General features: G+C 35.7%; 1 protein-coding gene across 1 annotated transcript in view; it reads left to right on the top strand.

The window, feature by feature from the left end:
* The window catches only part of LOC144257167 (uncharacterized), an 88,054-nt gene that overhangs the window by 6,025 nt on the left and 55,029 nt on the right, over positions 1-27,000 (top strand). Inside the window, exon 3 of the mRNA XM_077803127.1 lies at positions 24,208-24,298. Within this exon, the coding sequence (XP_077659253.1) occupies positions 24,208-24,298 (91 nt within the window). The remainder of the gene's footprint in view (positions 1-24,207; positions 24,299-27,000) is intronic.

Here is a 27,000-nt window from a genome sequence, read left to right as displayed (position 1 = left end):
GAAGCAGATGGTAGTTGTAGATCTGACAGGAGAGTAGGTACTGAGGCCCAGAAGCAGGAGGATGCTTGACATGTTCAGAGAACTTTAATGGGTTGGCTGCAGAGGTGAAAGATAAGGTCAGGATGGTGGAGGCACCAGCCATCTGTATACTGCTAATATGAGGACTATGGCTTCTGAGCTCAGTGAGTTTGAGGCTGCATTGCATCCTCTGCATGGACAGAGATGCATCCTGTGTTCACTTTGATGTTTCTTAATTGACATCCTCTCTTGCCCCACACTTTTCCTTCTGCCTAAAATAGTGCTTGGTCACCCCTCCTTGGCACCCTTTGTTGTAACTCAACTTGCTTGTCTTTTTTTCCTAGGTCATGGTTCTTGGGGGAAGACCTAGATTTCTCTTTAGCTTCCAAATTCCTACTCATTGAGTTATGGAATTGCTAAATATGGGATTAATCATTGAAAACTGGGTAGAAGATACTAACAACATTATATAGTGACTGCTAGCTCACGTGGACATGGATTCTTGTTTTGCTGAACACTGTGTCTTCAGTACCCTAGGCAATGAGTTGTGTGGAATAGTTGGTGAATACTTGGTGAATGATTGGGTGCATGTCCTTGTGCCACTCTCTGCTGTCTCTACTCTGCTTCCTTAAAACCCATGGATTAGTTTCCCCAAGATCTGTTAATGTATTTTTATGACAGCCTTATGTTTTCACTAATGTCAAGCTCAAGAAATGCTAAATATGTGGGAAATTTATGCATTCATTCATCATAAACAAATACAATAGTAAAGAAATACAGTAGCAAATAAATTAGAAATAATTTATATCCAGGCCAAATTGATAAAGTTCATTGCAGAATGTTCTGGCTTATTCACACTTAATGTTTCGCTTTCTTTGGTGGGAATTTTTTGAGGTTAATTTATTATTGGGCCTCTAAATCTTTAATTAAAAAACACTAATAGGTTTAGAATAGAAGTTTATAAACAACTGAAATTCTGGCCCTGCAGAGTGTGAAAAATCATTAAGTCAGTGAATTTCTTAGGGGTTCATATGGCTATACAAGAATTTGCTCTTTGATTTATTTATCTGACTCCACTGGTTCAGGTCTGAGGTGTTTTAGAGCCTAGAAGTCTCTAAGAAGGCTCAAGCATGTATATTTCAGCCCCGGCACATCTAGTTATCATCATGGGCATGGAACTGTTACCAATAATTCCATGTCCCCCAGTGTATGCTTCCCCCAGGATATGGTTCCATATCTTGTTTGATCCAAAGTACCTGAATGCCCTGGAAACTGCCTGGGAAGGAAACCAGCAGATTCCAAATAGTGTAATTGCAGAAGCTATAAGGCTTAAGGCAAAATCTTTGATGTTAGTGGTAAGAGTCATCACCTCCCCACCATTTTTGTTTAACCAAAAATCATTTTGTCCAGTAGATTGTATATAATGGGTCATAAACATTGGACTACTGATCTTTCTTTTTTAAAATTAATTTCTTAAATTTATATATGACAGCAGAATGCATTACAATTCTTATTATACATATAGAACACAATTTTTCACATCTCTGGTTATATACAAAGTATATTCATACCAGTTCATGTCTTCATACATATACTTTGGATAATAATGTCCAACATATTCCACCATCATTTCTAACCCCATGCCCCCTTCCTTTTCCTTCCACCTCTCTGCCCTATGTAGAGTTTGTCTCTTCCTCCCATGTTCCCTCTCCCTCCCCCACTATGAATCAGCCTCCTTAGAGAAATCATTCAGCATTTGGTTTTTTGGGATTGGCTAACTTCACTTAGCATTATCTTCTCTAACTCCACCCATTTACCTACAAATGCCATGATTTTATTCTCTTTTAATGCTGAGTAATAGTCCATTGTGTATATATGCCACATTTTTTTTTTATCCATTCATTTATTGAAGGGCATCTAGGTTGGTTCCACAGTTTAACTATTGTGAATTGTGCTGCTGTAAACATGGATGTGGCTGTGCCCCTGTAGTATGCTGTTTTTAAGTCTTTTGGGTATAGACCGAGGAAAGGGATAGCTAGGTCAAATAGTGGTTCCATTCCCAATTTTCCAAGAAATCTCCATACTGCTTTCCATATTGCCTGCACCAATTTGCAGTCTCACCAGCAGTGTATGAGTGTACCTTTTCCCCCACATCCTCGACAGTGAAAATCAAAACTAAGATTTCATCTCACTCCAGTCAGAATGGCAGCTTTATGAATACAAACAACAATAAGTGTTGGATTACTGATCTTTCATACTGTTGTACTATATTCAATTTTGTCCATCTAAACTGTAATTTTACTAAAGTGCTGAGGTTTTGAGTTTGAGATTCTGTTTTATTATTATCTTAATTTTAATGTATGTTAAGTCTTCTTTTTATTTCTCTATTTCTGTTAAATGACTGGTTTTCTCAGTCAAGAAAATTTTTTTTAGGTTTTCTCATTATAGTTTCTTTTTTACACTTTTGTCATCCATTTCTATTTTTGTATTTTTTGGGTATGGTTTATTATGGAACACAATGTTAATAATACCTTTAATTAAAAAAAATTTTGTAGTTGTAGATGGACAGAATGCCTTTATTTTATTTGTTTATTTTTATGTTGTTGCTGAGGATCAAACTCAGTGCTTCACGCATGGTAGGCAAGTGCTCTGCCTCTAAGCTTCAGCCCTTGCCCCCTTTAATTCTTACTTAACAATACATCATTGTTTTGCAATATTCCCCCAAAAGAGCATTATGTTGATCAGGTGCTGCTGTACTTGAGCAAGCTCAAGACTTAAACTGAGTTCCTGTTTAATAAAAGAGAATTGACATGGGTGGTATGCCATTTACACATTTTGGTGAGATTACAGGCTTAGATTTGAATGTTTAAGTCAACTAGATACCTGTGAAGTCATGGTGGATTTAAAGTATTCTTTTGTTTTGTAGTTTAAAGAACTACTCAATGAGAGAGGAATTTTAACAATACAGTTGTTTCTTTTATATAGGTCCTAATCCCTTTAAAGTACTAATTATTATTACGAATTAAAGATTAGTGCCTGTTTGTAATGGCACTTCAAAGGCCCAGAAATTTAAGATTCTTGTTCTGCCTCTGCTGGAGAGCTGTAGTGCTTTGGGCAGGTCAGCAGTCTGTCTGGCTTCTGGTTCATCTCTTGGCAGCCGTTTCCATTCTAAGTCCTGGAGAAAATAGTGATAATTGGGTTCTAACAAACTCTTAGTTTTCCTCAGTTTCTTAAGCCCTTGGTATCTAGGTTGTAAGTGAAGATCATGGGACAGGGTGCTTTTTGACATGTCGAAATTGGTATGTGGTCAACACTTGATGAATCGGCTACATTTTTAGTACCAGTCTCAGCTTCTTCTTCCTGTATAATCTTTACTCCTCGTTACCCTCTGTTCATCAGCCAATACAGACTCAAAGGAAGCCAACTTAATTTAATAGTAGCCTAAGAAAAACAGGAGTCTGATACAGGGCTGTTATTTAGTCCATTAAAAAGTTAAGCCAAAATTGTTTTATCTGCCCTTTTCTCCAGGGGGGACAGCTCATTTGTTTAACTTATACATTTATTGCATTGCTCTAACTTAATTACCCTAGATGTAAATTTCACTTTAAAAATTGTATGATTTAGGAAGTGGTTAATTATTTTCCGTAGGACTGAACACTTTAAAAAGAATTCCTACAAGTATTTTCTCAAAATATTCAAATTATTTAGTATATTTTAAGCATTTGAGTTTAGAAAAAGAATTAATTTACCTGCTTTAATTTCTCTTAATACTTACTAAACTGTATTACTTTTCAGATTTTTTTTTTAAATTTTAAGTTTTGAAGTAATTATAAACTCCCAAGAAGCTGCAAAAAAAGTGCAGAGTCCATGTACCCTTCACCTGTCTTTTCTCCATAGTAACATCCTGTTTAATTATAGTAGAAAACTATATTTAATTACTAAAATCTTAGTCATCTTATTCCTTTTGAAAAGTGTTGACAAACATAAGAATGTTGGTGTTTTTATCTTCCTTAGAGAGTAAAGATGTTGTCTGCAACAGACCACAGATGCATTTATTCTCTGTATTTTGTATCAAAGGGTGACAGATAACTAGGCAAATGGCTCATTTTTTTCCCACTGGGTAATTCTGTCACAGCCCTGGACATAGTCATGTAAAAATTTTAATTACATGGCATTCTTCCTAATTCCTCTTTGCTAGACTTCTTTATTTAATCACAATTAAACTTGCTTACTGGGAACTTTTATTCTTAATATGTAACTGAATATAAAAGAAGAACTATCAGCAGTTAGTCAATGAATGTAACAAGTATTTGGTATCACTATGCTGAATATAGAGAAGATTTTGGAAAACTAGGAAGGAGTGTTTATTATGTAGCTAAATAAACAGTGATAGAACATTACCACATACTGTATAGTGTATTTCAGCAGATTTTATTGTCTCTTTAAATATATAACATGGGCGTGTAATTGGCTTTCACTATACAGTTGTTGAGAATAGATGTACCTAGTAATAAGTATGTTGTTAGAAAATTATGTAAGTCTTAAGAAAATAAATGTTTACTGTTACACTTAGAAATTCTAAGACTATTTGCTGTCGAGTGAAAGAATGATAATACATGTTTTACTGTGTTTCCTTTTTCTTTTCACCCTAGAAATCAATCAATCAATCTCTCTCTCTCTCTCTCTCTCTCTCTCTCTCTCTCTCTCTCTCTCTCTCTGGATAGGGGATCAAACCCAGGACCTCATACACACTAGGAAAGTAAGTTGTTTACCATTGAGTTACACCCCCAGCCCTTACCCTACAAATCTCTGGGTAAACTCAATCAGATTTCTTGGACTAAAACCGCATTTTTACTTTGAACTTCAAGTTGTGTCTCCATGACATTGTTCATGAAAACACAGTGTTAGGTCTTCTAGGTGGTAAATGTCATAGTTAACAAGTGTAAAATAAAAATAAACTATGACTTATTGTTTAGAATAACCGTATATTGATTGTCTAATGATTCTGTTTAGCTTGATTTATTTGTATAAGAGTAGTAACTAAATTAGAACAACTATAGGGGATTAACTTTTTGCCTGGGATCCTAGTTCTTATTTTCCAAAATAATGATACAACATAGTTGACCTGAGTGATGCTGTGATCTTTAATAATTCTGTAAGTTTTTTTCGTAAATATTAAATGTCTTGTGTTTTGTAGTGGGGATTACTGATACTATAAATTAATGTTGAAGACTGGGTAGTTCTGCCCTTGAAAACATTTTAATATAGTGGAGATAAGATAGACAGATGGATTATTGAACAGTATGTGATTACTCTGAGACGTGAGTAGTTCTGTGGACACCCAATGGGAAGCAAGATTACTTTTTGTTGAAGTGATTAGGAGAACCATAAGATGATATTTGATCTGAATGTCAAAGGGTTGATAGAATTTTCATGGTGAAAATTATAAAATTTATTTACATCAATATTTTAGAAAATTGTAGTTTCACTTGCCTTCACTATCAGTGAATCAGAAGAAACTTTGGGAAAAATAGCCTAAATTTAATATTTAAAATCAAGAAAAATATCAGAAATAAAATACTTCAGGAAAAAACAGCAACAACATACTTTTAACATAAAAATGCTACTTACTTTGCTCCCGAAACATTTAACAACTAGGTCATCATAAAAATTGTACTAAATATGACTTCCCTGGCATGTATTTTTTTAATGTTATTGTATATATTTAAAGTGTACACAGGATGTTATGAGATAGAGATATGTATATATAGTAAAATGGTTGCTACATGAGTTAACATAACTATTATCTCGCATAGTTACCCACTTTGTTCTTGTTTTGTGAGTGTAAAAGAGCAGCTAAAATATGCTTATTTAACAGGGATCACAAATACAGTGATTTTACCTATAATCTTTAGGTTGTACATTAGAACTCTAGATTTATTCATTGTACAAATCTGTTACTTTGTATCCTATGAATTACATCTCCCCATTTCCACCCTGCAGGTGGACCATGGTAGTAGCTATTATTTTCTGTGTTTGTGTATTTGACCTTTTTCTTTTCCTTTTTTAAAGATTCTACATAGAAGTGAGATCCTGCAGTATTTTTTTTTTTTCTATGTCTGTCTTGTTACACTTCGCAGATATCTTCCAGGTCCATTCATGTTGTGAGAGATGGCAAGATATATTTCTAAGGCTAATTTATATAGGTATATTATAATGTATATTATATAATTTGTGTGTATATACATACATATATCACAATTTATCCATTCATGAGTCAGTAGACACCTAGGTTTTATCCATATTTGCAAATAATGTTGCGATGAACATTATTAGGAGTGCAGATATCTTTATGAGATGGTTTCATTTCCTTTAGGTATATTCCCAGAAGAATTGCTTGGTCATATGGTAATTCTATTTTTATTTCCTTAAGTAACATCCATACTGTTTTCCATAATGACTGACCCAACTACCATGTAGTCCCTGGGTACCCATTAAATATTAGTTCTAGTACTCCTGAGGATATCAAAATCTAAGAATGCTCCAATCCCTTTCTAAAATGGCATAGTATTTGCAAGAAACCTATACACATATATAGACTACTTATAATACTTAACACCATTGTAATGCTATGTAAATACTTGTTACGCTGTGTTGTTTAGGGAATAATGACAAGAAAAAGCAGTCTGTGCATATTCAGTACAGAGAGACATTTTTTTAAGTAAATTTTCAGTCTAAGATTTGTAGAAACCACAGATGTATAACCTGCAGATATGAATGGCTCAATGTATTTTTTAAAGCTAATTTAATGAGCAAGATATACTTTATATATTTCATTTAATTTGTTAGATGCAAAAATAATTAAATGAGTTATCTCCTTTGCTCAAGATGAAAATTGACATTGCTGCTTTATTAATTTTGAAGTTTTAATGTTTAAATTATTTCTATTACTTTTGAGCAAAATACCATTAAAAAATGTTGTGATTATGGAGTTTGGCATTGTTGAGAGGGAGCTGTTGGTGCAGGCCTGAAGAATAGTCTGGGGAAAGAAAGGAATGGAAGATGTGGAGGAATGACAACATGAGAGGGAAAAGGGGAAAGGGGAAGAGAAAAGAAGAGTTCTTCCGTAGGTCATTCAGATTATTGAAGCCATATCAGTGTTCAGGCCTGCAACATTGTTGAAATGTAGTTTGTCAAACCTATAAAGAGCAGAAAATCTTTTGAGTTAGTAGTTATACAATAAATTTTAATGAAAAATGGCACCATAAAATTGGTTTTCTCCACCTTCTTTTCCACGGAGACTGAGATTTACATCTGCGTCATCAGAGTAAATATGTTAAGTGATTCCCAGGTTGTCTCAGTTGCATAACCACACATGGGTTGGCATTGGTGTCTGTACTTTCAGGAGTAGTTACGAGGAACCCTTCAAGGCATGGCAGCTGCTGAAAACATATCAAGGCTACTATTGTCACCAACATGTACCTGTGTGGTTGTGGCCGGATGGGGGAACATTACCACACTAACTTTCTAAGGTGGTAATACTAGTGCTCTCTGTTCATAGCGTGGAGAAGAGCATTGCGTTTTTCATAGAAAACATTTTCATAGAAAAATTCATAGAAAATTTTTTTCTCTATAGATTTTCATGTACTGTGAATTTTCTCAGCTTGACTAATTTTTTTTTTTTTTTCTTTGATGCTAGGGAACAAACCCAGGGTCTCACTCAGTCTAGGCAAGCATTCTGCCACTGAACATATCTCAGCCCTATGACTAATTCTTTCATTAATAATCATCTACTTTTTGATCACTGCTTGCCAATACTGAAAGATCTTTTAAGGGAGCCTTGTATTCTAGCCTTTCTTCTTCCTACCCTGCTTGCTGACATCCACTTTGGGGAAGAGTTTAATCTCTGCTTTGCATATACTGATGTTACCTGACAAAGAATCATTCCAGTCCAGTGAAAAGCCTGTTTAACAAGCCCTATGACAGGAAATTGGTTGCATTCCACTATCTGGTACTTTGGGGTGGAGTTATTACTTACATGGCTTATAGTTATTAATCTTACCTGTGTGTACCTTCTTAAGTTTTGTTAAAATTTAGAAAAGCTCTTAAATAGCAGGTAGGGTCTGTTGACAGTCATATATTTGTGGGTGTCTTACCCTTCTTAAGTGACAGGCATAAGTTCCGTGCATAGGCTTCAGTTATGCTTTTACATTCCATCAACTGCTATTAAGGGATCTATAAAAAGTCCTGTTTTTATTAAAAAAATTTTTCAAGATGGTGAAGGAACTACCTTAGTAAATAATGTCTTGGCTTATTGAAATTGTAGTTAAAACTAAATTAATATTTCACCATCAGTTAAATCTGTTTTCCTCATAAGAATTCATTCAACTCACACTAATTTTAGTTGCAAAGAAGAGAAACATCTGTGGACAGGAATTTACAAGGCATATACATTGACCAGTAACTTACTGCCAGATGCCTGAAATATAAAGAAGTCCTACCAAATAAACAGGGGTGAAATAAGCTTTTGAAAGGTAAATATTAAATATAGCAATAGGTTGAGGAAAAGTTATAGGAATATAAATTAAAATAGAAAAAAATTGCTTGATGAAAAGGAGAGTAAATTAAATTAGTCCATAGTGTGAGATGTGTTTTGCATTGGGTGATTTGATGAAAGATTGACCCTGTAAGCCAAGAGCGGGGTGCACACCTATAATCCCAGCTGCCTGGGAGGCTGAGGCAGGAGGATCAAAGGCCAGCCTCAGCAATTTAGCAGGGCCCTAACCAACTCAGTGAGTCCCTGTCTCTAAAATATAAAAAAGAGCTGGAGATGTGGCTTGGTCATTAAGTGTCCCTGGGTTCAATCCCCAATACACACACACACACACACACACACACACACACAAACACACACAAAAAGACTGACATTGCACTGTGTTGTATCATAGGATAGGTGGAGTACTTTTGACATTCTTTTACTCGCCATTTGAATTCTTGATTTGGTTTTTTCATTCAACAAGTTTACAAGGGTCTACTTTGTGTGCTGAAAATATTAAGATGGTAAATGTTATTCTTTTACACAAAGAGCTTGTACAAATACTAGTTATGAATAGGTGATTATTAAATACTGTAGTACCAACATCTGTTTTGTGGTTTCATTGACTTCCCCCAACAAGTATTTGGAGTTCCTTATTATCTGTTGCACTTCTTCCTGAAGCTCTCTTGGCATTTACCTGAAGTAAATACACATACTTTTTTCTTGAAATTTGGGCCACCTTTTTTTTTTTTTTCTTTATACTGAAGATCATCCCATTAGTGGCTTGTTCTTTAGACAGGATTATTCAAGATTGTAAAGAAAACATGGAACAGCTTTAATGAGGAAATAATATCAGTAACAAAACTAGATGTTCAAGAAAGTGGTAGGAATCACATTTTGGGGCACTAAATGGAATTAGAAGTTGAATTCAAGTTTCACAAAGAAGAATTCATCATTGAAAGAGGCACTGATTTATATTCCTAAATATAATTGCTTTCTATATTTTATCAGTTCTGTATCAAGAAAGTGCTGCTAAAACTCTTGGGAATCAGATGGCTACTTCAACATGCTATAATAGAATGTATTTACAAAGTAGAATGTAGTAATTTTCTCTATTTTTTTGAAAGTTATAGTCTGGTGATTGAAAAATAAAACTTGGCATGTAGTTGTCCAGAATCTCTTCATGTATTATGTTATTGTTTTAAAGTAGTACTGATGACAAAGTTTAGCTCATACCATTTAGAAAGTAAATTTATTCTTTTATTTGTTGTACTTCTAAATTCTGTAAGTTTACTTACTTTTGCCCTATCTCCAGATTTGATGGAGTTTTGTTGTATTTGTGATGTGAGAAGCATTGCCGAGTTTTAGAATTGGGGTAGTGATTACTTTAAATGCACAAATTAGGATGAGTCCACTTTTGGGAATAGTACTGTATGTTGGAGCCAATTTAGCCTGGAGGTGTGGAGGAAAAGTCCTCTTTAGTAGGCCCTGCTAGGGGAAGAGCAGCCCAAGAATAATCCATTCAATCTGTTGTTCATGGGAATTCAAGGTGAAGAAGCAATGGAATCTGGAATAGGAGGGTGTGTATGTGTGAATAACTAAATGAACAGGAACACACCTGTGCACATATTTTATATGACTGGCCACCAGAGAATTCTCCTTGTGGGTATGGGACTCTATATAATAGCCTGCTACCAGTGCTAGGAATTGGGACTGGCAAATGGAAGTGGTGCCCCAATACTAAGAAGAGAGAGAGCGCAAGGACCAGAGTAGGGACCTCCAAAAAAGTGTCAGAACAGAAGCTTAGTTAACGTAAGAGCTATAAACAGGGTTAAGAGAGTAGAAGAGGTAGGAGTAGAACAGAGTGGGTATCAGAATAGGCTAAAAACCCTAGTCATCTAATTGGGAGTGTAGATACTGGGTAATGTTGATGATGACTTTATCTAGAATTGAAGGTAGGGGCTGAAACTGTCCTAAGTCCATATCAGTGATCTTTGATTTAAGTGACAGGAGAAGTAGAAGCACATGGAAGTCAGAAAAGGCTGGGTTTGACATTATTTACATAAAGTATCTTTTAAGGGGAAAAAATCACTGCCATTGTTAATCAGTAATCATTTAGTCTGCTTTATTGGCACTGATGTGGCATCACGAGATGCTGAGAACTGCTGATGCCTCACAGTAGTGTCTTTAACAGGGAACTGCTGCTGAAATGAACAGACTTAAGCTTTGGTGTAAATGTGCTTTCTTGCACAATAGGAGGATATGAAAAAGCATGCTAGGCATGAGAGTTTTAATGTCACAATTCTGAAGGCAAAATAACACTGTTAAGAGTTTAGTTTCTTAGTTGGGTAAGAGGAAGCAAGATAAATACATGGTTATGATACTTTGACATTAAAATGAGAGCCTTCCACACCTTTCATTTACTTCTTGGAAGAAGTCATATTAGCAAATTTTTGGTTGCAGTCAGTGGACACTTGCTGGTTTGAGGAGAGGAAAAGGCTTTTATGGACCCATACTGGGAACTGTGTGGTGAATTGAATGTATGGAGCTTGGAACAAACAGAGTCATAGTTGCTTCAAGGACCTCATTAGCAGATTTTATACCTTCTATACCTAGACTACTGCCATTGAGGTGGCTTCACTCTAAAGATTTGACCTTTCTGCCTTACCTTTTCAAATTTTATATTCTAGCAGAGAAAGAATAGATTAACCCTGTTCAGATCAGATACCTGTCTCTACCACAGCCAGGGAATGCAGAGTTATGAATATGGTCATAGCCCCACAACTTTAATTCTCTGTGTTGGGGGCCATTCCCAAAGAAGAGGAAATCAAAAGCTTGGCAGCCCTCCTAAGAGATGTCTAGAACATCTCACCTTTTGGAAGCTTAAGCACTCCTTTTGTTTTGTCTCCTTTATGCTCACCCCTTCCTATTTATATGAAAACAAAGGTGACCTTGCTTTTCTCTTTTTTGATGCAGTGTTCTTAGTAGAAGAAAAACCAAATGTAAGCTGAGGTTCCTCATGGAGAGGCATTTCCATAGCTCTGCTGACTGGGTAATATGTTGTCTCTGGTTCCATTGATATTTTACAGCCTAAATTTAACTCCTGCCAACTCGCCATAAACATGACTAGGGGAAAGGAAGAAGAAATTAAAGGAAAATGTATCAAATGGGAAACACAGGGTTACTTATTATACCCCATTGATTAGTTAGGAAAGAAACTGGCTGCAGTCCTAGTTTTGCCTCTGTGTACAAAGCCCTAACCTGTTTTACTTTAGATTTTGTATTTCTGTTGCTTTCGGCTAATATCTTGGCTTATAAGGGCTCTCTGCCTCTAGCAAGCTGACTCAGCCCTTCATTCCTGAAAGGGTCTTAGCCTTGGTAGTTCTAGCTCTATGGAATTATGACTCCTGCACTATCCATCCAACTTTATATCTTCTATTTTTGTTGTTTTTCTTCTGTCATGAGAAAACCAAACAGCATGAAAAACTCAGCTTTCAGTAGAAATAGTTTTGTCTCCTGCTGTAAGTATTTCTTCCTTGTGTACTGAATAAAACTAGATCAACAGCTTTCAAAGTTCTTGGGGAAAGAATCAAAACTTTGAGAGCAGATAAAAGATGCCACCAGCACCATCACCACTTAGATCCCACATTCAGTGTGTTTTAGAGGTGGGAAACATAGCCTGGTTGATGTACTGCAGGACAGTACCCTAGTTTCAGGGTTTAGCTGGGGCAGAAGCATGTATGTCAGGCTTCCAGAAGTGTCTCCCACTTTGGGGACATTTGTGTCTGGACAAGAGTTTGTCTGATAAGACTCCTGATGGTAGATGGTTATCTACCCCTCACCATTTAAAGTAAATTCTTGGATCAGAGGCCCTGTGATTTATTTCAAGCATTCACTCATCTTAAATAGTGGTATTGGCATAGTCAAATTCAGAATTGGTGTTTGTTATACTGGGGACTAACCATCACTGTTGCTGTAATGTGAAGGGCTTGATGTAATTTGCCTGATCAGAGGCAGTCTGAATGGTGGCATCAAGCAAAGGTTTCTCAGCAGTAGAAGTAGTGAGGCCTGTCTTAATAAGTTAATGCAGTTAAGCCCTTGCATAACTGTTGCTCCTTCCATCTGGTAGTTTCCATGAACCTGTGGAGTAACGACTAGACAGACTGGTGTAGAAGTATGACCTGTTCTGTAATGTAGGTCATCCTTTTCCTCCAGACTATGTTTGCCTTGGCGGGGCAGAATTCTCTTAAAAATACACATGGGACAGGAATTTTGGGGGTTTGTGGCCTTGTTATGAGAGGTACATTCCCTGAATCTCCCTATTATCCTCCAGATCTTTTCAAGGTCAGTGATCATGGTGCAGGAGAGAGGAGGACTGCAGGCTTCCCAGCCACTTCTGTGTACTAGAGCGTAACTTTTCTTTTCTTTCTTTTTTTTTTTTTTTTGATAATTCACTTATTTATTTGTTAATGCACTTACTGAGGAGATAAGTGTATCTTGGGATCAACAGTGGCTCATGTGTCAGTTGCAACAGGTAGACCCATCTCTAAGCATTAATTTCCTCTGATGTTTCCTATGTTTCACTCTCTTGTTGTTAAACTAAACCTGTGCTTTAGTTTCATTCACATTGATGCATCCTGTAAGTCCCTTTCTTGTGGTCACATCAGGGTGTTTCTTTCTTTTTTTTTTTTAATATTTATTTTGTAGTTTTAGGTGGACACAATATCTCTATTTTATTTTTATGTGGTGTTGAGGATCGAACCCAGCACCCCACGCATGTTAGGCGAGCGCGCTACCGCTTAAGCCACATCCCCAGACCCCACATCAGGGTATTTCTTGCCTGCATCCCTCACAGGTGGTGGAAGTGGGATTCCCTATGGTGAAATAGGCTGGCTAAGAAAAATAGAACGGCAAAACAAACAACAACAACAACAAAAACAAACAAAAACCCCACAGAACACAGAAAGTAGTTTCAAAAGTGGGCAGGACAGGTAAGCTGATCAGACTCAACTGCTAAGACTCTGGCAAAATGGAGCCTGCTTCTACCCGGAAACTTCAAAGGCCTTCCATAGAATGTTCTTCACCAAAAAAGGTTAAAGGTGGGCTGTTCAGTTCCTATCGTTATGCCCATCTCTGGAACTACTATGAGGGATCTCCCTTGCAGAGTGGAGATAAAGGTCATGTGCCCTGGGCAATCTGTTGCCTGGGAGAGCCAGCACAGTTCCCAAGGCCAAACCTAAATCTCTCTGGCTTCATGCTGAGAGAAAATCCTCCTGTATTGCATGGATGGCTTCCAACAGGTATTGAGTTACTTGAAAAACACTTTCCGGGCCTGGGGTTGTGGCTCAGTGGTAGAGCGCCTGCCTATCCTGTGTGAGGCACTGGGTTCAATTCTCAGCACCGCATATAAATAAAAAAGAAAGAAAACGCTTTCTAGTTCCTGCGACTGTTGTTTTGAGAACTTGTATTGGATTTATTTGTGGAAGGCTGCTCCGGGCTGTAGAACTGTAGCAGGCTGCCAGGGCTGTTGTTCCTGTCCAGGCTGCTGCTGCTGCATAGGCTGCTGGTTACTGCCACCAGCCTCATGGTATAGGGTACCTCCCTGGTTCACAGTGCCCTTGTGGTTGAGGTAATCCTCTTGAATCACCTCTTCCATGAAGCCTACAGCTCCTTTATGTGGCTGTCTGCAGCAGCTGCTGCTGCTGCTTCTGCTCCTGCCACTTCTGCAGTTGCCACCTTGCTCTGCTTCAGCTGCTATTTCCATATTGTACATCCCCAGACCTTAATAGCTGGGGTCAGGGCTCCTACCAGTGTGCCATGGCTGTGATGCACCAGATGCTGGGTGGCTTCTACATGCATAGTTTGGCTGGAAATAGGAGAGAGTCCTGATTCAGGGTGGAGCTAGTCCTAGAGATTTGTCCAGAGTAATTTATTTTCTAAGTTCCCAAGACTTAAGCAAGATTTTTAGCCATGTCCAATGAATACATTTTTAACTTACTATCTTAGTTGAGTCAAATCTTTGACTTTTTGATTTAGTATTTCATACTTCCTCAGAAAGGAGCTCACTTAAAAACTTTAGTTTTTATAGAATGGTATATGGCATATATCCTGTGTTTTGTGTGTACATGTGTACATACACATGCATATTCATTTAAGCACAGAAAATGTCTGTTTACGTTTAAATACTCTAAACTTAACAGATCATCTTTGACTCACTGAGTTAGGGGAAGAATTGGTATTGTAGTAGAGAGTAGCTTTTATTGTTTTACTTGAAAGAATGTGTTCTGAGAGTGCATTTTCATAACTATGAAAAATGCCAGCCTATAGATTTTGCTTCTTAAAGTTAGGAGAAAGAATTTGAGGATAATTAACACTGATAAAGTCTTATATAAAGCTGTGTTGTGCTGCCAACAAAAGGATATGTAGTGTCCTTTTATTTTTTGTTTAGTGTATATATTTCACTAATGGATGCTTATTGAAAGTCATTGCATGAATTAGTTTTTCCATGTAATTTGATTTTTTTTTTTTTGCTGTCAACATGAAGTTTCCATTTAAAACTTGCTCTATAAAAAACAAAAGTTGTAGTATATTCTAATCTTAAATGTCTATAGCTTAGAGGTCAAATGGCAATAAGAAATTGAAGGAGGAAGGCCTTCAACATTGTTATTCTCCCCTGTTAATTTTAGGTTTCACAACTGGTCACCTGATAGGGATACAATACTCTGAGGGGATTGTAACTAGGAACATAAGGACTTATTTTCCAAAGTCCAGTTTTAGTAAGTGTGGATCACATTTCATCATCTTCAAGCTGTTTACTGGTAGGTGCTGATTTTATCACTTTCTAAAGAGCAGTCTATTATCTTTTGTTGTTTTTGTTGTTGTACTGGGGAGAAAGTGGCTGCTGCAGTTCTCACACATGCTAAGCAAGCACTTCACTGAGGTACATCCCCAGCCTTGTTATCTTTTTGAAAAATAAATTCATCCACCCATATATATATTATATAATATATATATATATATAAATTCATCCACCCATATATATATTATATATATTATATATATAATATATATACCAAAAAACCCTGACAAATAATAAGCTTGAGTTAAGCTCAATAAATTTTCTCAAGATGAACATTTGCCATTTGAAAAAAATGAAAAAGCTAGCTATTGATTGAAAAAATATTTGCAAAACATATCTGACAAAAGATTTGAACCAAAATGTATAAAGAATTCTCATCATCCAATAATGAGAAAAAGAACTCTGTCAAAAAATGGACAAATGATTTAAATAGACATTTCACCAAAGACATATGAATGACCAATACCTACTACATAGAAAGATAGTTACATAGAAATATATTCAGGATCACTATCATGGGAGAAAAGTAAATTAAAACCATAGGGTTGATACCACAACATATTCCCTAAAACAGCAAAAGTGAAATCTAACAATATTAAGTTTGTTAAGAATGTGTAAAACTGAAGTTTCTTTTAATACAGTGCTAGTGGAATGGTAAAGCCACTTTAGCAAAAAGTGCTACATTGTTTACAAATTTAAACATTCCTTATGAACTATAAATTCCATCCCTAGGTGTATACCCAAGAGAAGTGAAAGCAGATATCCATGGAAAGACTGACATCTACAGCAGCATTATATAAATGTTTTAGATTTGCTTTTCACAAATAATGAATATTGAGCATCCTTTTATGTGCTTGTTTGCTGTCTGTGTCTTGACATCTTTTTAAATTTAGTTTGCTCATTTTATTGAGTTATGAGAGTTTGTTGTATATTTGAATACCATTCTGGTATGTGTTTTACAAATAATTTGTCCCAGTTTGTGGTTTCTTCTCATTTTTATAACAGTGTCTTTGAAGAGCAGTAATCAATTTTGGTGAAGTCCACTTTGGTAATTTCTTTATGATTTGACCTTTTTAATGTCCTCAGAGACTTCTTTGCCTAACCCAAGATTATAATGACTTTGCCCTAAACTTCTAAAAGTTTTATATATATCATCTTTTTGAGTTAAATTTTGCATATGTTGTGTCTTTTATGTTCCTTGAATTTATTTATTGCATGTGGATATCCAGTTGTTCTAGTACTTTTTGGTGAATAGTTTTTCCCTTCTGCATTGTTACTTGATCATTATTGTCAAAAATCAATTGACTGTATATATGTTTATCAATTTCTAGAATCTCTGTTCTTTTCCATTGAACTATTCTTATATGAATACCCCACTGTTGTGATTAATTTAGTCTTGAATTAGGTTAACATTGAGTCCTCCAATTTTGGTTTCAAAATTTTCTTGGCTTTTCTAGTTTTCTTGCTTTCCTATGTAAATTGTAGAAGCCTTCTTTCAATTTGCAAAAAATAAAAGTCTGCTGTGATTTTAATTAAGTTACATTGAATTTATAGGTAAATATAGTGATAAACAATATATTTATTGTCTATTAATCTATGAACATGGAATATCTCTCCATTACTTAGATCATCTCAATTTCTTTAGTATTTTGTAGTTTGGAGGGTAATCTTTTCCTTTGTTTATTCCCCCCCCCCCTTATTTGTTTGTTTCTAGTGCTAGGGATCAAACTCAGGCCCTTGTACATGTTAGACTGACAGGAGTTCTACTACTGAGTTACCTCACTAGCCCTAGTCATTTTCAAAATACAAATCTTGCACATAATTTGTTAGGTTTCTCCCTATGCATTACTTTTTTTTTTGGGGGGGTGCTATTAGAAATGGTCAGGCAGTCTATCTACCTATGTACCCTTATTAACTGTAGTAGTTTTTATGGGTTTTGGGAGGATAGAATCCTTGGGATTTTCTATATGGACATTGTTGTCTAGAATAGAGAGAGTATTATTTTTCATTTCTTCCATTCCAGTGTGTGTCTTTTGTTTCTTTTTCTTACCTTATCACACTGGCTAGGGCTTCCTAAGTATAATGTTAAAGACCAAAAACATTCAGTCTTCCTTCATTAAATACGTTAGTAATATCAATTTTGAAGAGTGAGGAAGGAGGGACATACAAATATGAGATGGAAATATAAGTCAAAAATAAGTCCAGTGGGGATGAATTGGAATTGAAAGTATCCATGTGAATTCATTTTTAAAAACAGCATATATATCTATAACATATATACACATTTGTCTTATGTATATATATATGCATATATTTTCTAGCTTTGTCCAATGAAAAGTCTAAGAAGCATGGAGCATGCCTAATTTCTAAGTCTTGATCTCTATTATCATTCCCAACTCAAAGTTGGGACCAGAGTTCTCAGAAATAGCTGATTCCAGGCTAGGGCAGGATATTTATTAGGTGAACCAAAATTATTATTTTTTAATGCTAGAAAACAAGATGTTTTTTAAATGATGTGAGCATGTCATAAGAAGCTTGTTTATATTTCCACTATTCTAAATAGGAAAATTTGATCATCAAATAAATATAATAATTAACAGTGAGCTATTAAAAATAGGAATTAATCCACAATTATAATAAACTGCAAAGAAGTAAGTAGAGGAGAATGAAGGGCTCTTGCTTATAAGGAAGTCTAAGTTGTACAGTTGGAAAATCATCATTTTGTAGCTAGCATAAAATAATAAAAACTAGGGAGGGCAAGAATTCTGACAATCCATGGGAGACATGGATCAGAAATGTATTTCCACAGTTATAAAGTATCTCCCCACAGATTCTGTATTATTTACAAGGCATAAAATAGTGATTATGCACTAGTGAGATCCAAACTAGTGAGATCCGACAATATGGGTAGAGGGTCACAATGTGACTTCTGATATGACACTTTATGAGGACACCTCCTCATCATCTATGTTGTATTATGGCCAAGACTGCATAATCTAAATCTAGTCAGGAGAAAACATCATACAAATAAAAAATCAGAGTGTTCTACTTTAAAAACAAGGTGCTGGGAAGCCTTTGTTCTTCAAATAAGTTAATGTCATAAAAGATGAAGGCTGTGGAAGTATTCCAAATTAAAGGAGGCTTAGGAAAGAGAACCATAAACTACAATGCCTGACCCTGGACTGGATATTATATTAAATGGAGGAAAATGTTGTAAAGGATATTATTGGGACAGTTGAGAAATTGGAATGCAGGCCACAGAGTAGAAAAAATATAACAATCTTAAATTTGCTGAAGTTGATGTCTGTGCTTTATTTATATGAGAGTATCTCTTAAGGAAATGCACATAGAAGCAAAGGACTATGATGTATATAGTTTATCTTCAGTTGGTTCAGGGGAAAAATGTAGGTGTGTATGTGTGTGTGAATGGCAAGACAGTGGAGAGACCCTGTGAACACACATGATAAAGCAAAGGGAATAACTTTAACAACAGGCCAATCTGTGGGTATTTTGTGTTCGTATATAGTATTTGCAACTTTTTTCTAAGGCTTAAATTACTTCCAAGCAAACTATTCAAAACATTTAAAAATATCTGTCCTTTAATTTTAGACTTTCCTTGTTTAAAAAGAGCCTGTTTCTTTGGAACCAGTTTGGAATGAACATTTTTATAATATTTTCCTGTGTGTTGGTGTCATGTCTCTACAAGCCACTCTTTGTTGAATATATCAGCAGTTAGTGGAAAATAAAGAAGTCATTCTGCGAATGGTCAGAATTTAAAACCTCAGGTTTTTGAGAACTGGTTACTTTATTGATTATATTTAGTTTTTGTTAAGTATTATCTGCAATGTCAACTGTAGTCTTTTACCACTTATCTTTTGAAGAAAATTTAGAATGATTATTTTTACTTCCAAAATCCAATTATTGTCCCCTGATTATTTAGATTGTCTTGTTTTATAAACTCAAGAGATTTCTGGTTTGTTTTTTTCCTCTAAGGAAGTAATTATTCTTTTGTTCATTAAAATTTATTGAATGCCTGTTGTACACTAGACCTTTTTCAAGCATTGAAAATGTAGTACCAAACAAAGCAAAGATCTTCATCTCATGGATTTTATATTTTCATGGGAGGACAGATAAACAGCAAAAGTAAAATAAATTAATGTCATTTGGTAACATTGGAGAGAAATCACAAGTGGGTTAGGGTACACTGGGGGCAGACTTGTTGCAATTTAAATCAATTTTAAGTAGAGGGGATTGTAAAGACTTTGCCTAGGAGACATTTGAGGAACCATAAGGAAACAACCATATGAAGCAGTATAGTGATGCATGCAGAAGTCATAAATGCATAGACAAACATGTAGGCAGAAAGAATAGAAGTATAAAGACCCTAAGGCAGTGGTGTGCCTGGCCTGTAAAAGAATAACAAGGTCATTTTGAAATTAGGTCAGAAGCAATGGGAGCCAAATTATGTAGGTTCTTTTATGACCTTAAAAAAAAAAATGGCTTTTACTCTGATTGAAATGAGAAGGCATTGGGAAATGAGGGGAGCAGATGTTGTATTATATGATTTATATAAGGATGTCAGGATAACTCTAGCTGCTTTGATGAGAAGGGACTGCAAAAAGGGAAGAGTAGAAGTTGGAAGGTCAGTTACTCCACTATGATCAAAACCGGAGTAAGCGATGATACAGATTATGGCTAGTTCTGTGTAGGTGGTGAGAAGTGGTGCAATTCTGGATATATTTGATAGCTAGTCAATGGTATTAGCTGATGGGTTAGGGGGAAGGGGAAAGAACTTGTACTTTGGGTGTCAAGGAGAAGAGGAGGAGGAACAAAGAAAGTTGAGAAGGAGTTGCCAGTGATAACTGGATGAAACGAGGAGAACCTGAGAGCCAGGGAAGGAAAAGGTATTGGACATGGTGAATGACATCAATACTGCCCATAGGTCTAGAGAGGTGAGAACTAAGTGGCCTTTGGGTTTAATGATCTGTATGTTGTTGGTCAAGTTTCAGTGGTGCTGTGTGGAGTAAAAGTCTCATTGGAGCATGCTCAGTTTGAATGCAAGTATACTTGAAGGCAGGAAATACGTATTTGTGATGTTTGCCATAAAGAACATGAAAATCATTGACCATCTAGAGGGATGTTTGGGGTTAAAATGTTTTTGTTTGTTGGAGATGTATTTGCCATTGGTTTTGCTTTATCTGAAGGGGGAAGCTGATGCTGTAGGAGGGAAAAGTGGGACTTAACTAGAGCAATGTCCTTGCATAGGAGTAGGGCTATAACATCTATAGCCAAGTGAGAGAGTTAAACTTTGATGTGACCGCTGAAAGTGAAGCAGAGTAGGAGGGTAAAGAGTCACGTAGGTGGGTAGGTATCAGGAGAGATTCTGGAAGTTCTCTTTTGATTACTTACATAGGAATCAAGGTAAGCTTGTAGAATATTCAGGTTTTGACCTTTGATTTCTTCCTGATGCTTTTCATCAGATGATTTGCCAAAAGTCTTGGGAAGCAATAGGAAGGCTATAAAACTATGAATTAAAATTTTCTTTCAGAAAATTAGCATTTGGTTATTGTTTAGTTTGTCTACTTTTTTTTGGTGCTTTTTAAAAAAAATTTATTTTTTTATTTGTTTACTTAGTTACACATGACAGTACAATGACCTTGACATACATTTGTCTACTTTGTATAACTTGGAAAGAGATTAAAAGTCTTTCAAGACTACCTGGGAAATTATTATTTTTTTCCTATTTGATCTTCAGACTCAAGAGTATATTCCTTAGAATTTACCCAACACAATTCCCATGTTAAGTATAAAAAAATTAACTCAAGACATAACTGGACCAAAGAGGTATAGTTAAATTTATAGCCAAGTCTAGACTCCAAGTTTCCGTTCTAATTTCTAAAATCTAGTTTTGAAATTCAGTTCTCATACATATTTGCATACACAGCTAAGCTCACCCTTTTGACAGTGTAACTGATTTATTCAAAAAAAGTATGATGTAAAATGCCAGGGTCAAAATGGGAGCACTCTGTCTAAATTATGACCTTTGTAAAATTTGTTTGAAATTATATGGCATACTGCAATTAGAATGCACTGAAGTAGTTTCATAGCCTTTGCTTTTGTCTGAATTTATATTAAAATGAAAGATTATAAAGCTGGATTGATTATATAATATTTTATATTTCTGGTACCTTAAGATAGCTGTAGATTGCATTATATTAAAAAAAAATGTGTTGAGAAAAACATGGCTACTCTAACTTGCTGTTTCTAATTGTTTGGCTTTTCACATTTCTGTTTCTGCTTCTTTATCTCAACATTTTTCTGTACCAAATAATTCAAAACGGGTAAAATCAGATAATCAATATCTAAAATACTTATAAAATTTCTATGAAACAATAAGCAAAGGGCAAGCAACTCAAGAGGAAAATGAGCAAAAGATATGAATAGGTGTTTCATCGGAGAAGCATGATTTAGACAATAAATATGAAGAAATGCTCATAATTAATAGGAAAGTACAAATTAAGGCCATAATTATATATCATTTTATATCTTAAAATTAAGAAATTCACATTAATATTGGAAAGAATGTGGATGAACATCAGCTACTTGTTGCTGGTGGGATTATAAATTACTAAACACTTTGAGGGAAATAAAAATCAGTATCATTCTGAAAAATTGAACATGCATGAAATCCTTAACTCCTACTTAAGAGAAATTTTGGACATGTGGAACAGGAGACAAGTATCTGAGCTTGGGTAACAAAAATGTCTAAAACAGAAAACAAAACAAAAGCAAGCTCTTGACAAGAGAGTGAATAATTAAAATGTGGCACATTAATGATATTGTATTACTTTGAAGTGACAGTAAACTACATGTAACAACATGGTGAATCTTGGGAACATCATTGAATGGAAATGTCAAATCCTACAAGACAGGAGCTTTTTTATATCATTTTTACAGAATTGCAAATAAGCAAAATAGTTATTGGGATATATAAATATGTGTTATACTTTTTAAAAAATAATGATACACACTAAATATAGGGTAGACATTTCAGAGGGTAGGGGAGATGAGAGTGATGGGCATGGAATCAAGAAGGAACCAATCAGTAGAACAAAGCCAGTAATTCACATTCAGTTCTTGAGTTGAGTAACAGGCACCTAGATTTTCATTTTATATGTTTCTTTGAATTTTATTGTGCTGCAAATAATTATTGTATGGAGCAATCAGTATGTTTAAGAATGAACAAAGCCATACTCAGAAGTCAAAATTTTGGAGATATTTCACCACTTCTTGTTCTTCCACTGCTGCTTGAATTTCTAACAGCATTCAGTATTTCACTGGAGGTATCTTGTTTTAAAGCCGTTCTTCTCTGTGTCTGCCATTTGATAAGTCACACAAGAAAAACTTGTTAGATGTATAATCTAATCAGTGTTTTGGGGAAAATAATTTGGGATTTTTCTTAGAATCTATTCAAGAGGTAGACTTTTAAAGAATACCACCCCCACCTCTAGCTAGATTCCTATAAAATGAAAAACACCCAAAAAGTGAGACAGACATCAAAACTAGATTATCGTTGGATAGGTATTTGAATGATAATTAGCTAATTTTGCCTGAACTATTATAATATGACTAAAGAGATGAAAATGTAGAGCTACATGACAAAAAACCCCAAATATTTGATTAGAAAAGTAGAATATTGTTAAAAATAAACATTTTAGAGTTAGAAGGACCCTGAGAATTAGTTCAGGCTCCTCATTTTTGAATAAAGGAGCACTGAGACCAAAGAAATAATTGACTAAGACCATGAAACTTGTTGAGATCAAAGTTAAGAAAGACTAGAACCTAGATTTGATGATGTATGTGTTAGTGTTTTCATGTTGGAAGGTTAAATCATAAATAAAAGGGGCTGGAGATGTGGCTCAGCGGTAGCGCGCTCGCCTGGCATGCGTGCGGCCCGGGTTCGATCCCCAGCACCACATACCAACAAAGATGTTGTGTCCGCCGAGAACTAAAAAATAAATATTAAAAATTCTCTCTCTCTCTCTCTCCTCTCTCACTCTCTCTTAAAAAAAAAAAAAAATAGCAAGCCCTGTCACTCTCTCCCCTTCCCCTCCATCACCTCCATCACCTCCATCACCACTTGCTCCATGTCTATATGCCTGTTGTCTGTTCCCGAGACAATATCAGCTCCATGGAACTAGGGACTTTAAAAAAAAAAAAATCATAAATAAAAGAAACATTTAGATGTTCTTTATTAGGCAAGATAAATAACTTAAGGCTGGAATGTGACCTTTGAGGAGATGATTTTTCTGATTTTAATTTAGAACCAATCAGGTTAACTCTATATTTCATTTATTTGCAGATGCTTGATAAATGCACTTAGACAAATAACATGATTTTTTTTTCTCTTTCTAAAAAGGAGTCAATATGATCTATCATGTACAAATGAGTTCTGGATTGGAAGTGGTAGAATTGGATTCAGAATCAAGTTCTGTCAATAAGTGTCCATGTTGTCATTAATTCTTTGCACAACTTCTCAAGATCTTGCTTTCCCCACCAGTAAAAGGAAGAAGTTGAATCAGATGGTCTGTAGAGACCAACTTCAAATCACTTTATAATTTTCATGGATTTTTAAGAGCAGATTTTACTTATTTTAAAGTGTTCTTATGGGTTCCATCATTAAAGTAAGGCAAGGAAAGGAGATAGAATCATTTAAAAATGAATGACGCATGGTACTGAGTCAGTTTATATTCTAAGTGTAAACTGGGTTTTCTTTTTCTTTCCTTTATTACAGGTATAGTTGTTCTCCACATCTGCTTCAGGAAGAAAGTGCCTGTCATTCTTATTTCTCCGTGGGTTCATGCCAGCCCAGAACAGAGAATCAGGTGAGATTTAGGACTTTTTTTTTTTTTTTTTTTTGTCTGTTGAAAAGGGAGCCAGGGACAGTATCAGGATTGTCTTTACTGAATTGTTGAGTGGTACCAAGTTGACTGAACCATGATTCAAAAGACCTGGCTTTCAATCATTCTTTAGCACTAATGGCTAGGTAAACTAGGGAAAGCCACTTTTCCTTTAATGGCTTTTAATTTTCTGCACAAAAAGGGTATGTTAGAATATATTATCATCAGTTTCAATTCTGATTTGAAATCATTATCACTTTTGTTATAGATACCCGAAGGACAAAATCGTGATTTTAAAGCATCATTTCCTATATCTTTTTCCTGGAAAAATCTAGAGGTACTTCTCAAGTTATGATAGATTAACCCATTGTAATTTGAAAATGTCCTAAGTTGCAACTGTCTTGAAAACACCTGACCTACTGAATTTCATAGCTTAGCACAGTACAGTGTAGAGTGTCAGTTGTTTACTCTTGTAATGGTGGCTAATGGGGAGCTGTGGCTCACTGCCTCTGCCCGGCATCAAGAGAGAGTAGCATATTGCATATCAACAATTGTGGAAAGGGTCAAAGTTCAAAATTTGAAGTAAGGTTTCAGTGAATGTGTATTGCTAAAGTCAAAAAATCATAAGTCAAACTAGCCTAAGTCAGGGACCACCTGTAATTGATTTTGAAGCGCAGGCTTTGAACATCAATCTGTTGTACTGTAATTGAGTGACTAGTTTAAGAGATAAATGACATTGTAAGGCACTTCAGAGTGAAATCAGAGTTTCTCCACTCCTGCTGGCAGTTGAGGTCTGTGTAAGCTGCATGCCTCTGCAGCTGAGAAATGTGTTGTAGCTCCTAATGGTGGATTGCGCCCTCCACTATTGCAGAAGACTCCAGCAACTCACTACCAGTTTCTTCTTTCTGGGTTCTTGACTTGTGAATTCAATTCACAGGATGAGAATGAGTGAGTTTAAGATTAGAATTTATTCAAGTGTAATTAGAAACAGAACTTCCACAGGGTGAGAGGACACCCAACAGGGGACTGAACAGTGATTGCCATTTGGGTGCACTAGTGTAGGGGTTTATATAGCTCTGGGTCAATGCTATTGGTCCAAAGTTATGCTAGTCAGAGTTTGGAAAAGTACCAACACTATTGGTTAGCACTGTAGTCCCATTCAGGTCTTCCCCGCTTCTGTATGCCAAAGTGAGCCTGATGGGCTCGGTCACCATGCCCATGCTTGCTGCTCAAGCTCCAGTCTACCTGGGTCACTGCTCCACAGCTCCACACTGCTTCCCTGTGCCTCTTGGCAGTGATTAATGGACTGGCTGCATGGCTCAGTGGCCAGGTAGTTATGTCAAGAGTACTGCAGCAAAACAATTGTCTTAATTTTCGTATTTAACTTTACATTGTGGTTATTGAAAAGTTTATTTTTTATGTGAAGTTATTTATCCTTCCATAATGTTATTTAGCTTTAGAGAGGGCACCTTTTTGACCATGTTAGTTTTGTTGTGATTGCAAATGACCCAGTGAAAATTAGCTTAATCAAAAAGGGGAAGTTATCAGGCTTTTGGGAGTGTTCCAGGAGACACTGAGATCCAAAGACAGAAGTGCACAGGAACTCTGCCAAATTCATTCTATGAGGCCAACATCACCCTGATTCCGAAACCAGACAAAGACACCTCAAAGAAAGAAAACTACAGACCAATATCTCTGATGAACCTAGATGCAAAAATCCTCAATAAAATTCTGGCGAATCGGATACAAAGGCACATCAAAAAAATTGTGCACCATGATCAAGTAGGATTCATCCCTGGGATGCAAGGATGGTCCAATGTACGGAAATCAATAAATGTTATTCACCACATCAATAGACTTAAAGATAAGAACCATATGATCATCTTGATAGACGCAGAAAAAGCATTCGACAAAGTACAGCATCCCTTTATGTTCAAAACATTAGAAAAACTAGGGATAACAGGAACTTTCCTCGACATTGTAAAAGCTATCCATGCTAAGCCTCAGGCTAGCATCATTCTGGAGAAAAATTGAAGGCATTCCCTCTAAAATCTGGAACAAGACAGGGATGCCCTCTATCACCACTTCTATTCAATATAGTTCTCGAAACACTGGCCAGAGCAATTAAACAGACAAAAGAAATTAAAGGCATAAAAATAGGAAAAGAAGAACTTAAATTATCACTATTTGCAGATGACATGATACTATACCTAGAAGACCCAAAAGGGTCTACAAAAAAACTACTAGAACTAATAAATGAATTCAGCAAAGTGGCAGGATATAAAATCAACACACATAAATCAAAGGCATTTCTGTATATCAGCGACAAAACTTCTGAAACAGAAATGAGGAAAAACACTCCATTCACAATATCCTCAAAGAAAATAAGATACTTGGGAATCAACCTAACAAAAGTGGTGAAAGATTTATACAGTGAAAACTACAGAACCCTAAAGAGAGAGATAGAAGAAGATCTTAGAAGATGGAAAAATGTACCCTGTTCATGGATAGGCAGAACTAACATCATCAAAATGGTGATATTACCCAAAGTTCTCTACAGGTTTAATGCGATGCCAATCAAAATCCCAAAGGTATTTCTTGTAGAAATAGATAAAGCAATCATGAAATTCATATGGAAAAATAAAAGACCCAGAATAGCAAAAGCAATTCTAAGCAGGAAGTGTGAA

The sequence above is a fragment of the Urocitellus parryii genome, chromosome 10 (genome assembly GCF_045843805.1).
Source record: "Urocitellus parryii isolate mUroPar1 chromosome 10, mUroPar1.hap1, whole genome shotgun sequence".
Classification (NCBI taxonomy): Eukaryota; Metazoa; Chordata; class Mammalia; order Rodentia; family Sciuridae; genus Urocitellus; species Urocitellus parryii.
The sequence above is the reverse complement of the archived record's forward strand: the minus strand, read 5'-3'. Positions and strand labels throughout refer to the sequence as shown.